This window comes from Molothrus aeneus, chromosome 19 (assembly GCF_037042795.1).
Source record: "Molothrus aeneus isolate 106 chromosome 19, BPBGC_Maene_1.0, whole genome shotgun sequence".
Taxonomy (NCBI): Eukaryota; Metazoa; Chordata; class Aves; order Passeriformes; family Icteridae; genus Molothrus; species Molothrus aeneus.
In genome coordinates this window covers 2576636-2590812 of record NC_089664.1, presented here as the reverse complement: position 1 = coordinate 2590812, position 14177 = coordinate 2576636, and the positions used below count along the sequence as shown (strand labels likewise).

The window sequence follows — 14177 nt, the reverse complement described above, 5'->3', positions numbered from 1 at the left end:
TAAATGGTATATATTTATATATAATTATCTATAAAATATATAAATAATTAAAATTATAAATTAAATTTAAAAAAATTTAAAATTAAAAAAAAATTAAATTAAAATTAAAATGTCATAAAACAAATATTCTTTAATTTAGAATGATTTATTTCTAAGAAATTATTATCATTAATAATTATTGATTATAATTATTTATTAAAAATGAATAATTTTCAATTGAATAATTGTCATCATATAGTATAAAACTATAATTTATATATTATATAATATATAACTATAGTTTATATTAACATCTAATTATTATATATTACATTATATATATAATTATATATTATTATACATTATTATATATAATTATATATTATTATACATTATATATTATTATATTATATTATACATTATATAATTATTATATATTATTATATTATATAAAATAAATATAATAATAATTATAGTTATTTATCTTTAATAAAGAATTATAATTTATAATTATCAATTAAATATTTACAAATAAATAATTATAATTTATTTATTAAAGGATAAATAATTATTATTTATTAATCATAGTTATTAGTATTAATATACTTATAATAATGAATAACAATATTTAATAATATAATATTATTAATTATAGTTATTTATGATTTTAAAGAAATCATTAATAATAATAATAATAATAATAAATAATAATAATAATTATTATTATTATTATTATTATTATTATTATTATTATTATTATTATTATTATTATTATTATTATTATTATTTCTTCTCATTTCTTGATTGATTTCATTTAACAAATCCTCCCCTCATTATTCAATTGGAGCACTCATTCATAACCCATGCCCAGGGGCTGCGCGGGCGGGTCTCACCAGGCAGCCGTGCAGGCTGGCGGTGTAGCTGTGCTGCCGGGAGTCGCTCAGGAAGCGAATTTCCTTGCGGGGCTGGGGCCGGCGGCGCTGCGGGGCCGCCCTGCACGAGTACGAGACCTTCTGGGCGGCGCGGTGGCTTTGCAGGCGCAGGAAGCGCAGCTGCACCGGGCTGGCCCCCGCGTATTCCAGCTGCAGGGAAATCCGGTGGGAAAAATGCCTGGTTTATCATTGGCTTTTGGCAAATGTTCAAATGATTATTGTCTGTGTTAGGTTAGAAAGTTACGCTGGATTCATTTTCTTAAGTAGGGTGTTAAATATCGTTTTAGGTTGTAATATAATGTTAAAATAGAAACTATGCTATGTAAGATACTTTTTTTAAAGAAAGGACTCGCAGTGAGATAGCAGCCACAGGACACCTAAATCTTTCAGAGAAAGAGAATTTATTGCTCCCTTATCAGAAGAAACGAACTTCTTCCTGCCTTGCTCAGCCCTGAAGAGCCGTCAGGATTCAGAGGAAGAAGGTGACACTGCCCAGACAGAATCCTGGGTTTGAATGGAATTTATGCATCATGGATGAGTTGTATGAATATGCAACAGACTGTTGTTTTTAAGGGTTAATCCTCTGTTAATGTGGGGCCTTTTTCGGGCTTATTTTGCCCAGAAAAGGTACCTGGACTGTCCATAACTCTTTGTTTCCATTGTCTCATATTGTCCTGATCCAAATTGTCCAAATTATTATTACTCTAATCATATTACTATTTTTATAACCATTTTATTACTATTAAACTTTTAAAATTTTAAAACCAAGTGATGGCATTTCTCACATCCAGCATGTGGGGGCTGCACTTCCCCAAGGCTAAACCCTGTCAGGGTCCAGCTGCCTGTTCAGCACTGGAGTTCCTCACAGAAGGAATGTCACATCCCTCTGTGCACAGCCAGAGGACCTGGGTGCCGTCCTGTAGCCATGATATCTCCTGAAAAATCCCTTTGCCAGGATTTTTTCTCCTGAGAAGCTGAACAAAATGTCAAAATTATTATCTGCTGCTGTAGAATGCAACAGGTGCATCTGTGATTGGTCTCATGTGGCTGTTTTTAATTAATGCCCAGTCACAGTCCAGCTGTCTCAGACTGTCTGGTCAGTCACAAGATTTTGTTATCATTCTTTTCCTTTCTTTTCAAGCCTTCTGATGAAATCCTTTCTTCTATTCTTTTAGTATAGTTATATCATTTTCATTTAATATAATATATATATCATAAAATAATAAATCAGCCTTCTGAAACATGGAAGCCAAGATTCTCATCTCTTCCCTCATCCTGGGACCCCTGCAAATTCCCACACTGTCCCAGCACTGCAGGGTGGCACTTGGAGACCCCAACCCAGCTCTGTGTCTCCTTGGCTGTTCCAGCCAGGCACTCACCAGGAAGCCCCCGGGCAGGGTGCTGAACCACTCAAAGGTGTTCTCAGAGCTGTAGGTGCTCAGCCAAGCCTTGATGGGGACCTGAGGGGAGCAGGGACAATTGTCACACTGTCCCAGCAGGGGATGGTGGCACTGACAGGACAAGGAGCCAGCACAGAACTCCGATGTGTCCCTGCAGCCTGGCACACACCGTGACCAGGATCCTCACTCCCTGCCAGGGATTGGGCACTACAGCCAGGGACTGTCACCACAGCAGGGAACTGTCACCACAGCCAGGGATTGGGCACCACAGCCAGGGATTGGGCACCACAGCAAAGGACTGGGCACCACAGCCAGGGATTGGGCACCACAGCAAAGGACTGGGCACCACAGCCAGGGATTGGGCACCACAGCCAGGGAACTGTCACCACAGCCAGGGATTGGGCACCACAGCCAGGGAACTGTCACCACAGCAGGGAACTGTCACCACAGCCAGGGATTGGGCACCACAGTCAGGGACTGGGCACCACAGCAAAGGACTGGGCACCACAGCCAGGGACTGGGCACCACAGCAAAGGACTGGGCACCACAGCCAGGGACTGGGCACCACAGCAAAGGACTGGGCACCACAGCCGGGGACTGGGCACCACAGCAAAGGACTGGGCACCACAGCAGGGGACTGGGCACCATAGCCAGGGAACTGTCACCACAGCCAGGGACTGGGCACCACAGCCAGGGATTGGGCACCACAGCCAGGGACTGGGCACCACACCCGGGGACTGGGCACCACAGCCGGGGGATTGGGCACCACAGCCGGGGATTGGGCACCACAGCCAGGGATGGGGCACCACAGCAGGGAACTGTCACCACAGCAGGGAACTGTCACCACAGCCAGGGACTGTCACCACAGCCAGGGATTGGGCACCACAGCCAGGGATGGGGCACCACAGCAGGGAACTGTCACCACAGCAGGGAACTGTCACCACAGCCAGGGACTGTCACCACAGCCAGGGATTGGGCACCACAGCCAGGGATGGGGCACCACAGCAGGGAACTGTCACCACAGCCAGGGACTGTCACCACAGCCAGGGATTGGGCACCACAGCAGGGAACTGTCACCACAGCAGGGAACTGTCACCACAGCCAGGGAACTGTCACCACAGCCAGGGACTGGGCACCACAGCCAGGGATGGGTCACCCTGTCCCTCTCCAGCCCCACCAGCCCTTGTCCCCACCCACGCTGAGGGGTCCCTCGGGGCTGCAGCTGCCCCATAAAAGCCACCCCATACCTGGTTGTGCACGGGGGCAATGCAGGTCTCCCCCCCAGCTGTGAAGTTGCAGAAGGCTCTCAGTGCATCCTGGGGGCTGCCCTGGTTGGGGTCGATGTAGTATTGCCCTGGAGGGAGGAGAGGACAGCCCTGGTAACCAGCTTTGGCACAGGGAAGGTGCCACACAGTGCCATCCCACGCCAGCTGGTGGCCTGGCTGCCAGCCTGTTTCTCCAGGGATGCCCAGGAAGCCCATCCGACCTCATTCCTCAAAATCCTTATTCCCTCTTTATTTCAGAGAGCTGCCTGTCCCTTCCTAGGCCAGGACAGGCCCAGGGGTGCCCCCCATGCCCCTGGTACCATCAGGCAGGTCGGGGTGAGCCAGCAGCAGCTCCTTGCAGGTGGTGGCCGGGTTGGTTTTGGTGCCATTGGGATGCTCCACAAGGGCTTGGAGCTCCCAGCTCAGGGTGTCCAGCAGAGCCCAGACCAGGGTGTAATTCAGGTGGTTGGAGGAATAAATGAGGTGCTGGAAGAAAAAGGAGGGGATATTACCAAACTGACCATAGATCCCCCCACCAGGAGCATCATCAGGGATGGCACATGCAGGGGACAAGGACAAGCAGGGGGGGAGAGGGAGTAGCTGGATTTTCTTGGTCCTGGTGCACAGGGGACCTCAGAAGGAGCAGGACATGGGACAGCATCCCTGGCAGCCCCTTCCTGTCACAGACATATTCTCTGAAAAATCTTTTCATTAAGATCTTTTCTCCTGAGAAGCTGAGAAGCCTCAGAAGAAAAAAAACCCAACAATAATTATCTGTTGCTGTGGAATGCAACAGGTGCATCTTTGATTGGTTTTGTTGTTGTTTTAAATTAATAACTAATTACAGTCTAGCTGTCTCAGACTCTCTTATCAATCACAAGATTTTATTATTATTATTTTATTCTTTTTTTTTGCTAGCTTTCTGATGAAATCTTTTTTCTATTTTTTAGTGTAGCTTTAATATAGCATTTTCATATAATACAATATAATATAATATAATATAATATAATATAATATAATATAATATAATATAATATAATATAATATAATATAATATAATATAATATAGTAATAAATCAACCTTCTAAAACATAAAGTCAAGATTCTCATCTCTTCCCTCATCCTAAGACCCCTGCAAACACCACCACACCTTCCCTCCTGGGCCAGGGTCACTCACCTGCAGCTCCTCCTGGGACAGCATCACTGCAGGCCCTCTGGGACCAGGGGGCCCAGCCAGACCCTGAGGGACAATGACAGTGCTGGTGGCACTGGCTGCTGCCCACGAGCCCCTCAGCAGCTCCTCCACCAGTGCCAGCAGCTGCACGTCCCCATGGAGTGACAGCATGGCATGGCAGGGCCTCACTGCCAGGTTTAGGGGAGTGGGTGACCCAAATTTTGGGCTGGGGGGAGTTTGTGGCTCTGCTTACCGGCATTCCTGGTGTGCCCCTGGGGCCTGGCAGGCCTGGGAAGCCTCTCAGCCCCTGCCAAAGGAGGAGGTGCAGAAGGGAAGGAAAGCAAGGGGGGAGATGCTGCTGTGCTGAGCTGCACCCTCACCCTGCAGCCCTGGAGTGGGAAGGAGGGGAGGGATCCCACTGATCCCACTCCAGCTGCTCCTCACTACTTACTTTGGGTCCAGAGAAGCCCTGGAAGGAAAGGACAGGACCAGGATAAGAAGGAGGCAGGTGGGATCAAAGCTGCATCCCTGTGGGGTGAGGAGTGAACCCCAAACCTGCGGGAGGGGGAAGGACTCACCAGTGTCCCAGGAATTCCAGGGTGTCCCTGTGGGCCAGGGGGGCCAGTGTCACCCTGCAAGGACAACAGAGAGCTCAGGACATCCCCCAGCCCTGCATCCTTCTACAACCCAGCCCCACATCCTTCTACAACCCAGCCCCACATCCTTCTACAACCCAGCCCCACATCCTTCTACAACCCAGCCAGCCCCTTCCCCAGGTGGATTTTATATGGAAAAAACAAGAAATTCACCCCAAATACTCATTTTGGTCCCTGACATCCCTCTCCACCCTGCCCTTACCTGCCTTCCCTTGGGTCCTGGTCTCCCAGGGACACCGTGGGGTCCCGGCTTGCCCTGGAAACGTGGCAGGATGTCAGACAGGGTGACAAGGGACCAGGGGAAAGGAAAAGAGCAAAACATGTCACACACCTTGAAGCCATCATCCCCTTGCTGGCCCAGGTCACCTTTGCTGCCCTTCTCGCCCTAGGAGAGAGTCAGGGAGAGCTGTGGGCAAAGGGAAGGACAGAACCCCCAGGAGACCAGGGTGGGTGGGGAAATTCCCAGTCATGGCTGGCTGCAACATTTCTGGAGCAAAAACCCCCAAACACCAGAGAATTGTTCCAGAGAATTCACTGCACCCACATTGCTGGGACAGAGGCAGCAGCAGGGGTGAAAGGATCATCCCAGACTAAAACATCTCTCAGGAAAACCTTGGAAATTGCAAGGAAGCACTTGGAGAGAATAAAGAAGATTCTTGGTGTGCTGAAACCAGAAGCAGGGAAAAATCCCAGCACAGCCTCCCCTCTGCCTGCTCTCCCAGGAGCTGCTCACTGAGCTGACAATCAATTTAAAGTTTTAATGATTCCCAAAGTTTCATTTTCCTGAAGGCTCTGAGCAGCTTCCCATTGCCAGGGATGGGATCTGGGATGGGATCAATGGGATCAATGGGATCAGTGGGATGGGATCAATGGGATGGGATGGGATGGGATGGGATGGGATGGGATGGGATGGGTGGGATCAATGGGATGGGATGGGATGGGACCCATGGGATCAATGGGATGGGATGGGATCCATGGGATGGGATGGGATGGGACCCATGGGATCAATGGAATGGGATCCATGGGATGGGATGGGATCGGATCAATGGGATAGGATCCATGGGATGGGATGGGATGGGATCAATGGGATGGGACCATGGAATCAATGGGATGGGCCCCATGGGAAGGGATTGATGGGATGGGATGTGCTTTGTTTCTCCAGCCAAGGATCCATCAGGAATGGCACAAGGGAGGTTCAGCTCATGGGGCATCAGCATCACTGCTGAGAGCAGGGATTTAAAGGCTCCACACTGCTGCTTGCAACTCCAGGAGGATGGAAAGGTGCAAAAGGACTGGATTTGGGAGAAAATCTAAAGGTTTCATCTCCCAGCACTCAGGGACATGGCAGCCAACCCCCAGAGAAAGATGGTGCAGCCATCAGGGTTCAAAAAGAGGGGAATAAGGGATGGCATTCAGCAAATTAAATGCCACCCTGTGCCCAGCATCCCTGCTGTGCCTGGCACCTGTCCCCTACCTTGTGTCCTTTTGGTCCAGGGTCTCCTTTGATGCCCTTCAGCCCTGGGATGCCCTAAGAGAGAAACATGGAACTGCCTCACCCTGGGCTGAGCTGCTCCTGTCAGCCCCTGGCAAGGAGAGCCCTCCCCACACCTGAGGATTCTGAGGATTTCAGGCAGTTTTAGAAGCTCTGAGGCATTTTCTCATTGTTGCTTTGATTTTTGCTTTCAGGAGGATCCCTCAGCAAAGCCCATTAAAAATGCACTGGAGGTGCCTTGGCTGGCTGAGAATATCCAGCTTGGGTTTTTTTTTGTGAAGTTGCCAAAATTGAGCTTTTTTATTTTAAGCATAGAAAGAAGTAATTTCTAGTAATTAAAATAAATATTTGTGTCCTTTTTGCTGGCTGCAGTTTGTCCCTCCATGACAGCTCTCTGGGCATGTGGGCACAATCCCACCAGTGCTCAGCACTACCTGGCATCAGACACATACCTAAAAGAAGGATTTGGCTTCTAGAACTAAATTTTGGGAATGAAGTGATTTGTCTGACTGCACACACCCTCCTGGGATGTTAATTTGGGAGGAGAAGACAGGAGGAGATGGAGGAACCATTTAAAAACTCCCTCATTTTAAACAGGTCCCTGCTTTGGGTCCCTGCAGAGCTGGGTCACACAGTGGGGTCAAACAGGGAGCAGCCAGCACCCCAAAACCCCACACTGATACTCACATAGGGTCCCTGGGGGCCTTGGGGTCCCGGAAGTCCTTTGTCACCTGGGTGGCCCTGAAATGCAAAGGGAGAAGCCCTGGCTGTGCCCAGGGTGATGCTCCAGGGCAGGGAGAGCAGCCCATGGGGGCTGTGGGTGTGGGAGGTGCCCCTGTTGGGCTGGGAGGCTCTGGGGGTGCAGAGCCCTCAGTTATCCTGGTTTATTCATTTCTGACCCGGGGCTCAGGCAGGTGGGAGCACCCCCAAACTGCCAGGGGGGCAGGGCAGCCTGACAAAGGCACCTACCTTGTGTCCCCAGGGACCCCGTGGGGGCTGCTGGCCCATCTTGCCTCGCTTGCCCTGGGGACCACAGGTGAAAAACTCACAGGTAGTTCCAAACTGATCCAGCCACCCCTTGTCCCTCCAGGATCCCCTCTCCAGGGATTCTGAGCCCCCAGAAAACTGGGACCACCCTGCAGAGCCCTGCAGGGGCTCCAAGGAGCAGCTCCCTGCCACCCTGGTGGGGACAGCAGTGCCATTTACCCGTCTGCCAGCTTCTCCTGGGACACCTTTGTCCCCTTCCTGCCCAGCATCGCCCTGGGGGAAGAGGAGAGGGGGCATGTGGGTCTCCAACAGCTCAGCCACATCCCAGGACTGGGCAGGAGGAGATGGGGACAGAGCCCAGCAGGCACTGGGGGATTCTGGAGATGGGCACCAAGAGCTGGGGAGGCCCCTGTGCCCCCCAGGGCCACCTGAGCCAGGCTGGAGGCAGGAGCTGCCAGCCCCTCACCCCAAAACCAGCCCAGGAGCAGCCTGTGCTTGCCAGGTGGGGAAAACCAGCTCCTCCTGGGCAATTCCCACTGTTTGCTCTCCATGGTCCCCCATGGGTCTGACCAGTTTAGGCTTGCCCACCCCATGCCCACTGGGCAGTCCCCTCAGGTGCCATCCCCAGGGGAGGACTTTGGGGGTACCTTCTCTCCTTTGCAGCCCTTCCGTCCTTTAGGACCAGCTTGTCCAGGAGCCCCCTAAAATCCCAAAGGAGAAGGAAACCCCTCTGTGAGGATGCTGTGCCAGGGATGCCCCTCCTGGCTTCCCTCCCTGCCTTGCCCCAGTGTGCTCAGGAGGATGCTCTAAGCTGGAATCTTCCCTTTGTGATTTTCCCTCTCTCTGGAGCAGGCTGGGCAGAAGGGGGCTGTGGGAGGGTTCAGCACGAGCAGGAGATGGTGCCTGCATTGGACTTTTACACCTCCAGGAGATGCCAGCATCCCCCAGCCTCTGTCAGGGAGAACCAGCACTCCCACCATTTGTCCATTCCACTGGCTCCATCCCACTCCTCACCATTTGTCCTGGTTTTCCTGGCTCTCCTGGCTCCCCTTTTGCACCCACCAGGCCCTAAGAAGGAAAACAGAATTCAAAGCAAATCCAGACCTTTGGGTTATTCAGATATTTGGGTTATTCTATGAGGGACACAGATGGGGGAGGCTGGAAAAGCTGGGGCAGGGAATGGGGCAGAGAGGAGCCCACTCACCTCAGTGCCACTCAGCCCGGTGGCTCCAGCTTCACCCGGTGGCCCGAGAGTCCCCTGAGTTCATTTGGGGACAAAACATGAGGCTGGCAGCAGGGGAAGGCACAGCTGGGGCTCTTGTCCCCAGGGAGAGCTGTGCCACAGGTGTCCCCCATGGAGCACAGGTGTTACCTGCCGGCCTGGCTGGCCCTTGGTGCCCACCACTCCTCTGGCTCCCTCGTGCCCGGTGAAGCCCCGGAGCCCTGGGGCACCTGCCAGGCCCTGAGCCCCCTGTGAGCCCTGCAGGGCACAGAGAGGGGGACACTGCTCACCCCTGTCCTCAGCAGGGCCCGAGCAGCTGCCCCTCGAGGGACTTCAGCTGCACTGAGCTTTGCAAATTCCCCTGCAGTTTGTTTCACAGCAAACCCCCTGGAATTCATTCCACAGCAAACCCCCCAGAGTTTATTCCACAGCAGCCCCCCCTGGAATTCATTCCACAGCAAACCCCCTGAAGTTTATTCCAGAGGAAACACCCCTGGGGAATAAACCCTGGGGTTTATTCCACGGCAAATCTGCCCAGAGTTTATTCCACGGCAAATCCCCCTGGAATTTATTCCACAACAAATTCCCCTGCACTTTATTCCACAGCAAATCTCCCTGCAGTTTATTACAGAGCCTGACCTCTCCCAGCAAATCACCCAAGCTAAAGGCTTGGAGCAGCCTGTGGAAAGTGTCCCTGCCCATGGCAGGGGATGGAATCCAAAGAGTTTTGAGGTCCCTTCCAACCCAATTCTGGGATTCCATCAGGGCACATCTTGCCTGGGCAGAGTGGCACTGCAAGGTGGGAAAACTGGGATGCAGGTGAGATTTATCCTTCAGCTGAGCTTGGGGCATCCATAACACATCTGGGGCTCTCTGCCATGCCCAGAATGCCCATCCTGGGGCACTGGGCAGCTCCTGGAGCCACAGGGACACCTGAGAATCTGCTCCAAGGAGGGGAAATGCAGAGCCCTGGAGCTGCCTCAGGCAGATTGCAGCAGCCCAGCGTTACCTGTGCAACAGCCCTGGCACTTTGGCATGGCTTTTAACAGCTCTATTAAAATTCCTTTCTTAACAGCTCTATTAACATTCCTTTTGGGAGCTTCTGCTGTGGGAAATCCAAGGAAGCAGTGACTCAGTCCCAGAGCTGGGAGCCATGGCCAGGCTGGCAGAGCTCACCTTGCAGCCACCCCAGGGTGAGACACATCCCAAAATGCCACCAAACTTCTTTCCCAAGGGAATTTTTGGGGGCAGAGCTGGTACTCACCACTGGGCCAGGCTTGCCACCATCTCCCTTCGCTCCATCATCTCCAGCCTGTCCCTGTGGGGACAAGGGGGTTCAGAAAAAGCCCCTCAGCACCGTGTCCTTCACCTCTGAGGGGACCTGAAGCACCCTGTCCCACATCCCATGCTCAGCTGGCCAAGACAGCCCTGGGAACCACGTGGGAGTGAACAGGATTCAGCAGCAGGAACAGGTTTTCCATGAGGCACCACTGGGTGCTGGAATGAGTCTGATTTTGGGGGTTTAGGTGCTGGGAGTTTGGGGTTTTAGGGTTTTGGGAGTCAGTGCTGAGGTATGAGGTGTTAAACCCCCTCCTCATTTCTGAGCCCCCTGACCTGGCCAGTGAAGGGGCAATAAATCCTTTGGGTTGTACTGGAAATAGGGAAGAGCTGGGGAAGCCTTTGGCAATTCCCAGCTCTGCAACACTCCAGGCATCAGTACCTCAAATCCTGCAGCCCCAGCAGGTCCATCCATGCCCCGTGGCCCTGGATCTCCCTGGGGAAGGAGGGGAAACAGCTCTGTCCATGGAAAACCCTTCCCTGCCTTGCTGGTTCTGGATCTCAGGGGTGTCCCATGGCAGGTCCCCCTGTCACCAGCCTACCCAGGACACCCAGTGCCAGCACATTCCCACTGGGAGAGCTTGGGAAGAGGCCAGAAAAGGGAGTTTCACCCGGAGGTGAAGGGTTGGAGCCATCATCTCTCTGTACCTTCTCTCCCTCGGGACCGTCGAGCCCAGGAGGACCTCGGAGTCCTGTCCCCCCCTGTTCAGGGCACAAGCAGAGGAGCCCAGGTCACCCAGCCCTGCCAGTCACACAAATGTCCCCTGGCAGGCCTGTGACAGAGGCAGGGCCCTCCCAGTGCTCCCAGTCACACAAATGTCCCCTCCCAGTGCTCCCAGTCACACAAATGTCCCCTGGCAGGCTTGTGACAGAGATGGGCCTTGCCCAGTGCTCCCAGTCATACAAACATCCCCTCCCAGTGCTCCCAGTCACACAAATGTCCCCTCCCAGTGCTCCCAGTCACACAAATGTCCCCTGGCAGGCTTGTGACAGAGATGGGCCTTGCCCAGTGCTCCCAGTCATACAAACGTCCCCTCCCAGTGCTTCCAGTCACACAAATGTCCCCTCCCAGTGCTCCTGGTCACACAAATGTCCCCTGCCAGGTCTGTGACAGAGTGACAGAAATGGGCCCTGCCCTGTTCTCCCGGTCACACAAATGTCCCCTCACCATGTTGGGACAGGTTGGAAAGGGACAGGGGACATGATCTGACTTACAAACCATCCTCTGGCTCCAGCAGGTCCTGCAGCTCCGGTGACACCATCCTGGCCCTGGCACACAGAGGCAGACATGTTCCCAGCCTGGCAGGGCTGGAGTTTGCCTGGAGGCAGCATTGCCCCAAAGTGCCCCACAAACCCAAACCACCCTTTTGTGCCAGCAAGATCCAATTTTGGTGTCATGCCTGCGAGACATGAAACTCCCTAATTATGGAGATTTGACAGTTCCTAGGGTTTTCTGCAGCTCCCAGAGCCCAAGGTTTCCCAGCAGGGGTGGGTGCCCTTCTTGGCAGCCCTCAGCCAGCCTTTGGGGACACTGGAGGGTGAGGGAGCCCAGCCCCAGCTGTACTTGCCAGCAAACCTTCTCGGCCCTTCTCTCCCTTCTGCCCTTTGCCTCCAATTTCACCCGTGGCAGCTCCTGGACCGGGAATTCCAGGAGGGCCCCTGGGGCCAGCATTGCCCTGCTCAGGGATGGAGAAAGTGTCACCACAAAGAGGGAAAAGGAACAGCAATAAATGAGCTTCTGCATGGAGGTGAGCTGTGTCACCCTCTGGCCAGGTGCCACAGAGAGCAGGTCACCCTGGGCTGCTCCTCAGCCATGGGGACACCCCTGTCCTGCTCTGTCCCCACCATGGAGCAGCAGAGGTTTGTCACAGACATCTTTTATGGAAAATCCTTTCCTTAGGATTTTTCCTCCTCAGAAGCTGAGAGGCCTCAGGAACAAAATGCAAACCATGGTTATCTGCTGCTGTGGAATGCAACAGGTGCATCTGGGATTGGGCTCATGTGGTTGTTTCTAATTAATGGCCAATCACAGTCAGCTGGCTTGGACTCTCTGTCCAAGCCACAAACCTTTGTTATCATTCTTTCTTTTTCTATTCTTAGCCAGCCTTCTGATGAAATCCTTTCTTCTATTCTTTTAGTATAGTTTTAATATAATATATATCATAAAAGAATAATTTCTGAATATAATAATAACATAAAATAAAACTTCTGAAACATGGAGTCAGATCCTCATGTCTTCCCTCATCCTAAGACCCCTGTGAACATGGTCTCAGAGGCTGAGCAGGCCAAGGGTGTTCCTGAGGTGCTGCAAAGAGGGACAGGGTTAGAGACACCCCTCACCTTCCGTCCCCGCAGTCCTGGCTCGCCCGGGTCCCCAGTGTCACCAGTGTCACCCTGCCCAGGGGGAAATGCCCACATCAGACACAGCAGCTGCTCCCCAGCCCCATCCCAGGGCTGGTTAAAAGCTGGGCTTTGACTTCCATGGGCTTTTCCACCCTCCCCTGGCCGGGATTTTGATGCTGGGTAAGGCACAGCCTCACCTCCTGTGCTGGGAGATCACCCTGGTATCCCAAAAGTGAGAGGGGACAAAATGCTGAGCACGCCTTGCCCAGCATGGGGACCCCAAATCATCAACCCCCAGGGAGTATCCAGGCTCTGTGGGGCAAAGCCATGGTAGGGGCAGGGTCCAGAGGCAGCACCTTTCCCATTCCCATTCCCATTCCCATTCCCGTACCTCCTTGCCTTGCTTCCCAGGCCGTCCTGGTGGCCCCTCTGTCCCCGCGTCCCCCGGCTCCCCAGGGCTCCCTCTGATGCCTGGAGCTCCACGGGTTCCTGCCTCTCCCTGGACAGGATGGAGATGACCAGGATGATTCCTGGCTGCCTTTTCCAGCTGAGCCTGGCTCTGCCCACCATCATTTCCCGTACTGGAATGTCACAGATATATTTTCTGAAAAATCCTTTTGCCAGGATTTTTTCTCCTGAGAAGCTGGGAAGCTTCAGCTTCTCCATGTTTTGCTGCTTTGGAATGTGATTTGGAGAATTGTTTACCCAGCATGTGAATTGTTTTTACTTGATGACCAATGACAGCCACCTGTATCAAGGCTGTGAGCAGACACAAGATTTTATTATGATTCCATTCCCTTCCTTGCTAGCCTTCTGATGTCTCCTTTCTCTTTCTTTAGTATAGTTTTAGTATAGCATATATAATATATATAATATATAATATACATAATATATAATATATAATATACATAATATATAATATATAATATATAATAGATAATAGATAATAGATAATAGATAAATATGATAGATGAGATCTAAAATATGATCGATGAGATATGAGATTGTAATATAATATAATATATATATTATAATATAAACAATGTTATATTATATTATATTCATTATATATATTATAATAAATATAATGTAATACATATTACATTATATTATATTATACAATATATATTATATTATACAATATATATTATATTATACAATATATATTATATTATATTATATATTATAATAAATATAATATAATGTAATATAATGTAATATAATATTGTTTATATTATATTATATATGTTATATGATATTACAATCTCATATCTCATCGATCATATTTTATATCTCATCTATCGTATTTTTATGTTATATATTTTATAATATAAAAATATGATACCAGCCTTCTGAAACATGGAGTCAAGATTCTCATCTCTTCCCTTG

At 50.4% G+C, this 14177-nt stretch overlaps 1 protein-coding gene across 1 annotated transcript in view; it reads right to left on the bottom strand.

Moving 5' to 3' along the window:
* LOC136564863 (collagen alpha-1(II) chain-like) overlaps window positions 1-14177 on the bottom strand; it is a 96300-nt gene that overhangs the window by 1450 nt on the left and 80673 nt on the right. Inside the window, exons 44-68 of the mRNA XM_066563163.1 lie at window positions 13180-13287; window positions 12786-12839; window positions 12014-12121; window positions 11661-11714; window positions 11094-11147; window positions 10828-10881; window positions 10372-10425; window positions 9258-9365; window positions 9090-9143; window positions 8900-8953; window positions 8533-8586; window positions 8105-8158; window positions 7868-7921; window positions 7586-7639; window positions 6881-6934; window positions 5738-5791; window positions 5609-5662; window positions 5329-5382; window positions 5202-5219; window positions 5004-5057; window positions 4754-4816; window positions 3897-4062; window positions 3559-3665; window positions 2291-2371; window positions 873-1061 (exon numbers count right to left, since the gene is read on the bottom strand). Of these exons, the coding sequence (XP_066419260.1) occupies window positions 873-1061; window positions 2291-2371; window positions 3559-3665; window positions 3897-4062; window positions 4754-4816; window positions 5004-5057; window positions 5202-5219; window positions 5329-5382; window positions 5609-5662; window positions 5738-5791; window positions 6881-6934; window positions 7586-7639; window positions 7868-7921; window positions 8105-8158; window positions 8533-8586; window positions 8900-8953; window positions 9090-9143; window positions 9258-9365; window positions 10372-10425; window positions 10828-10881; window positions 11094-11147; window positions 11661-11714; window positions 12014-12121; window positions 12786-12839; window positions 13180-13287 (1812 nt within the window). The remainder of the gene's footprint in view (window positions 1-872; window positions 1062-2290; window positions 2372-3558; window positions 3666-3896; window positions 4063-4753; window positions 4817-5003; window positions 5058-5201; window positions 5220-5328; window positions 5383-5608; window positions 5663-5737; window positions 5792-6880; window positions 6935-7585; window positions 7640-7867; window positions 7922-8104; window positions 8159-8532; window positions 8587-8899; window positions 8954-9089; window positions 9144-9257; window positions 9366-10371; window positions 10426-10827; window positions 10882-11093; window positions 11148-11660; window positions 11715-12013; window positions 12122-12785; window positions 12840-13179; window positions 13288-14177) is intronic.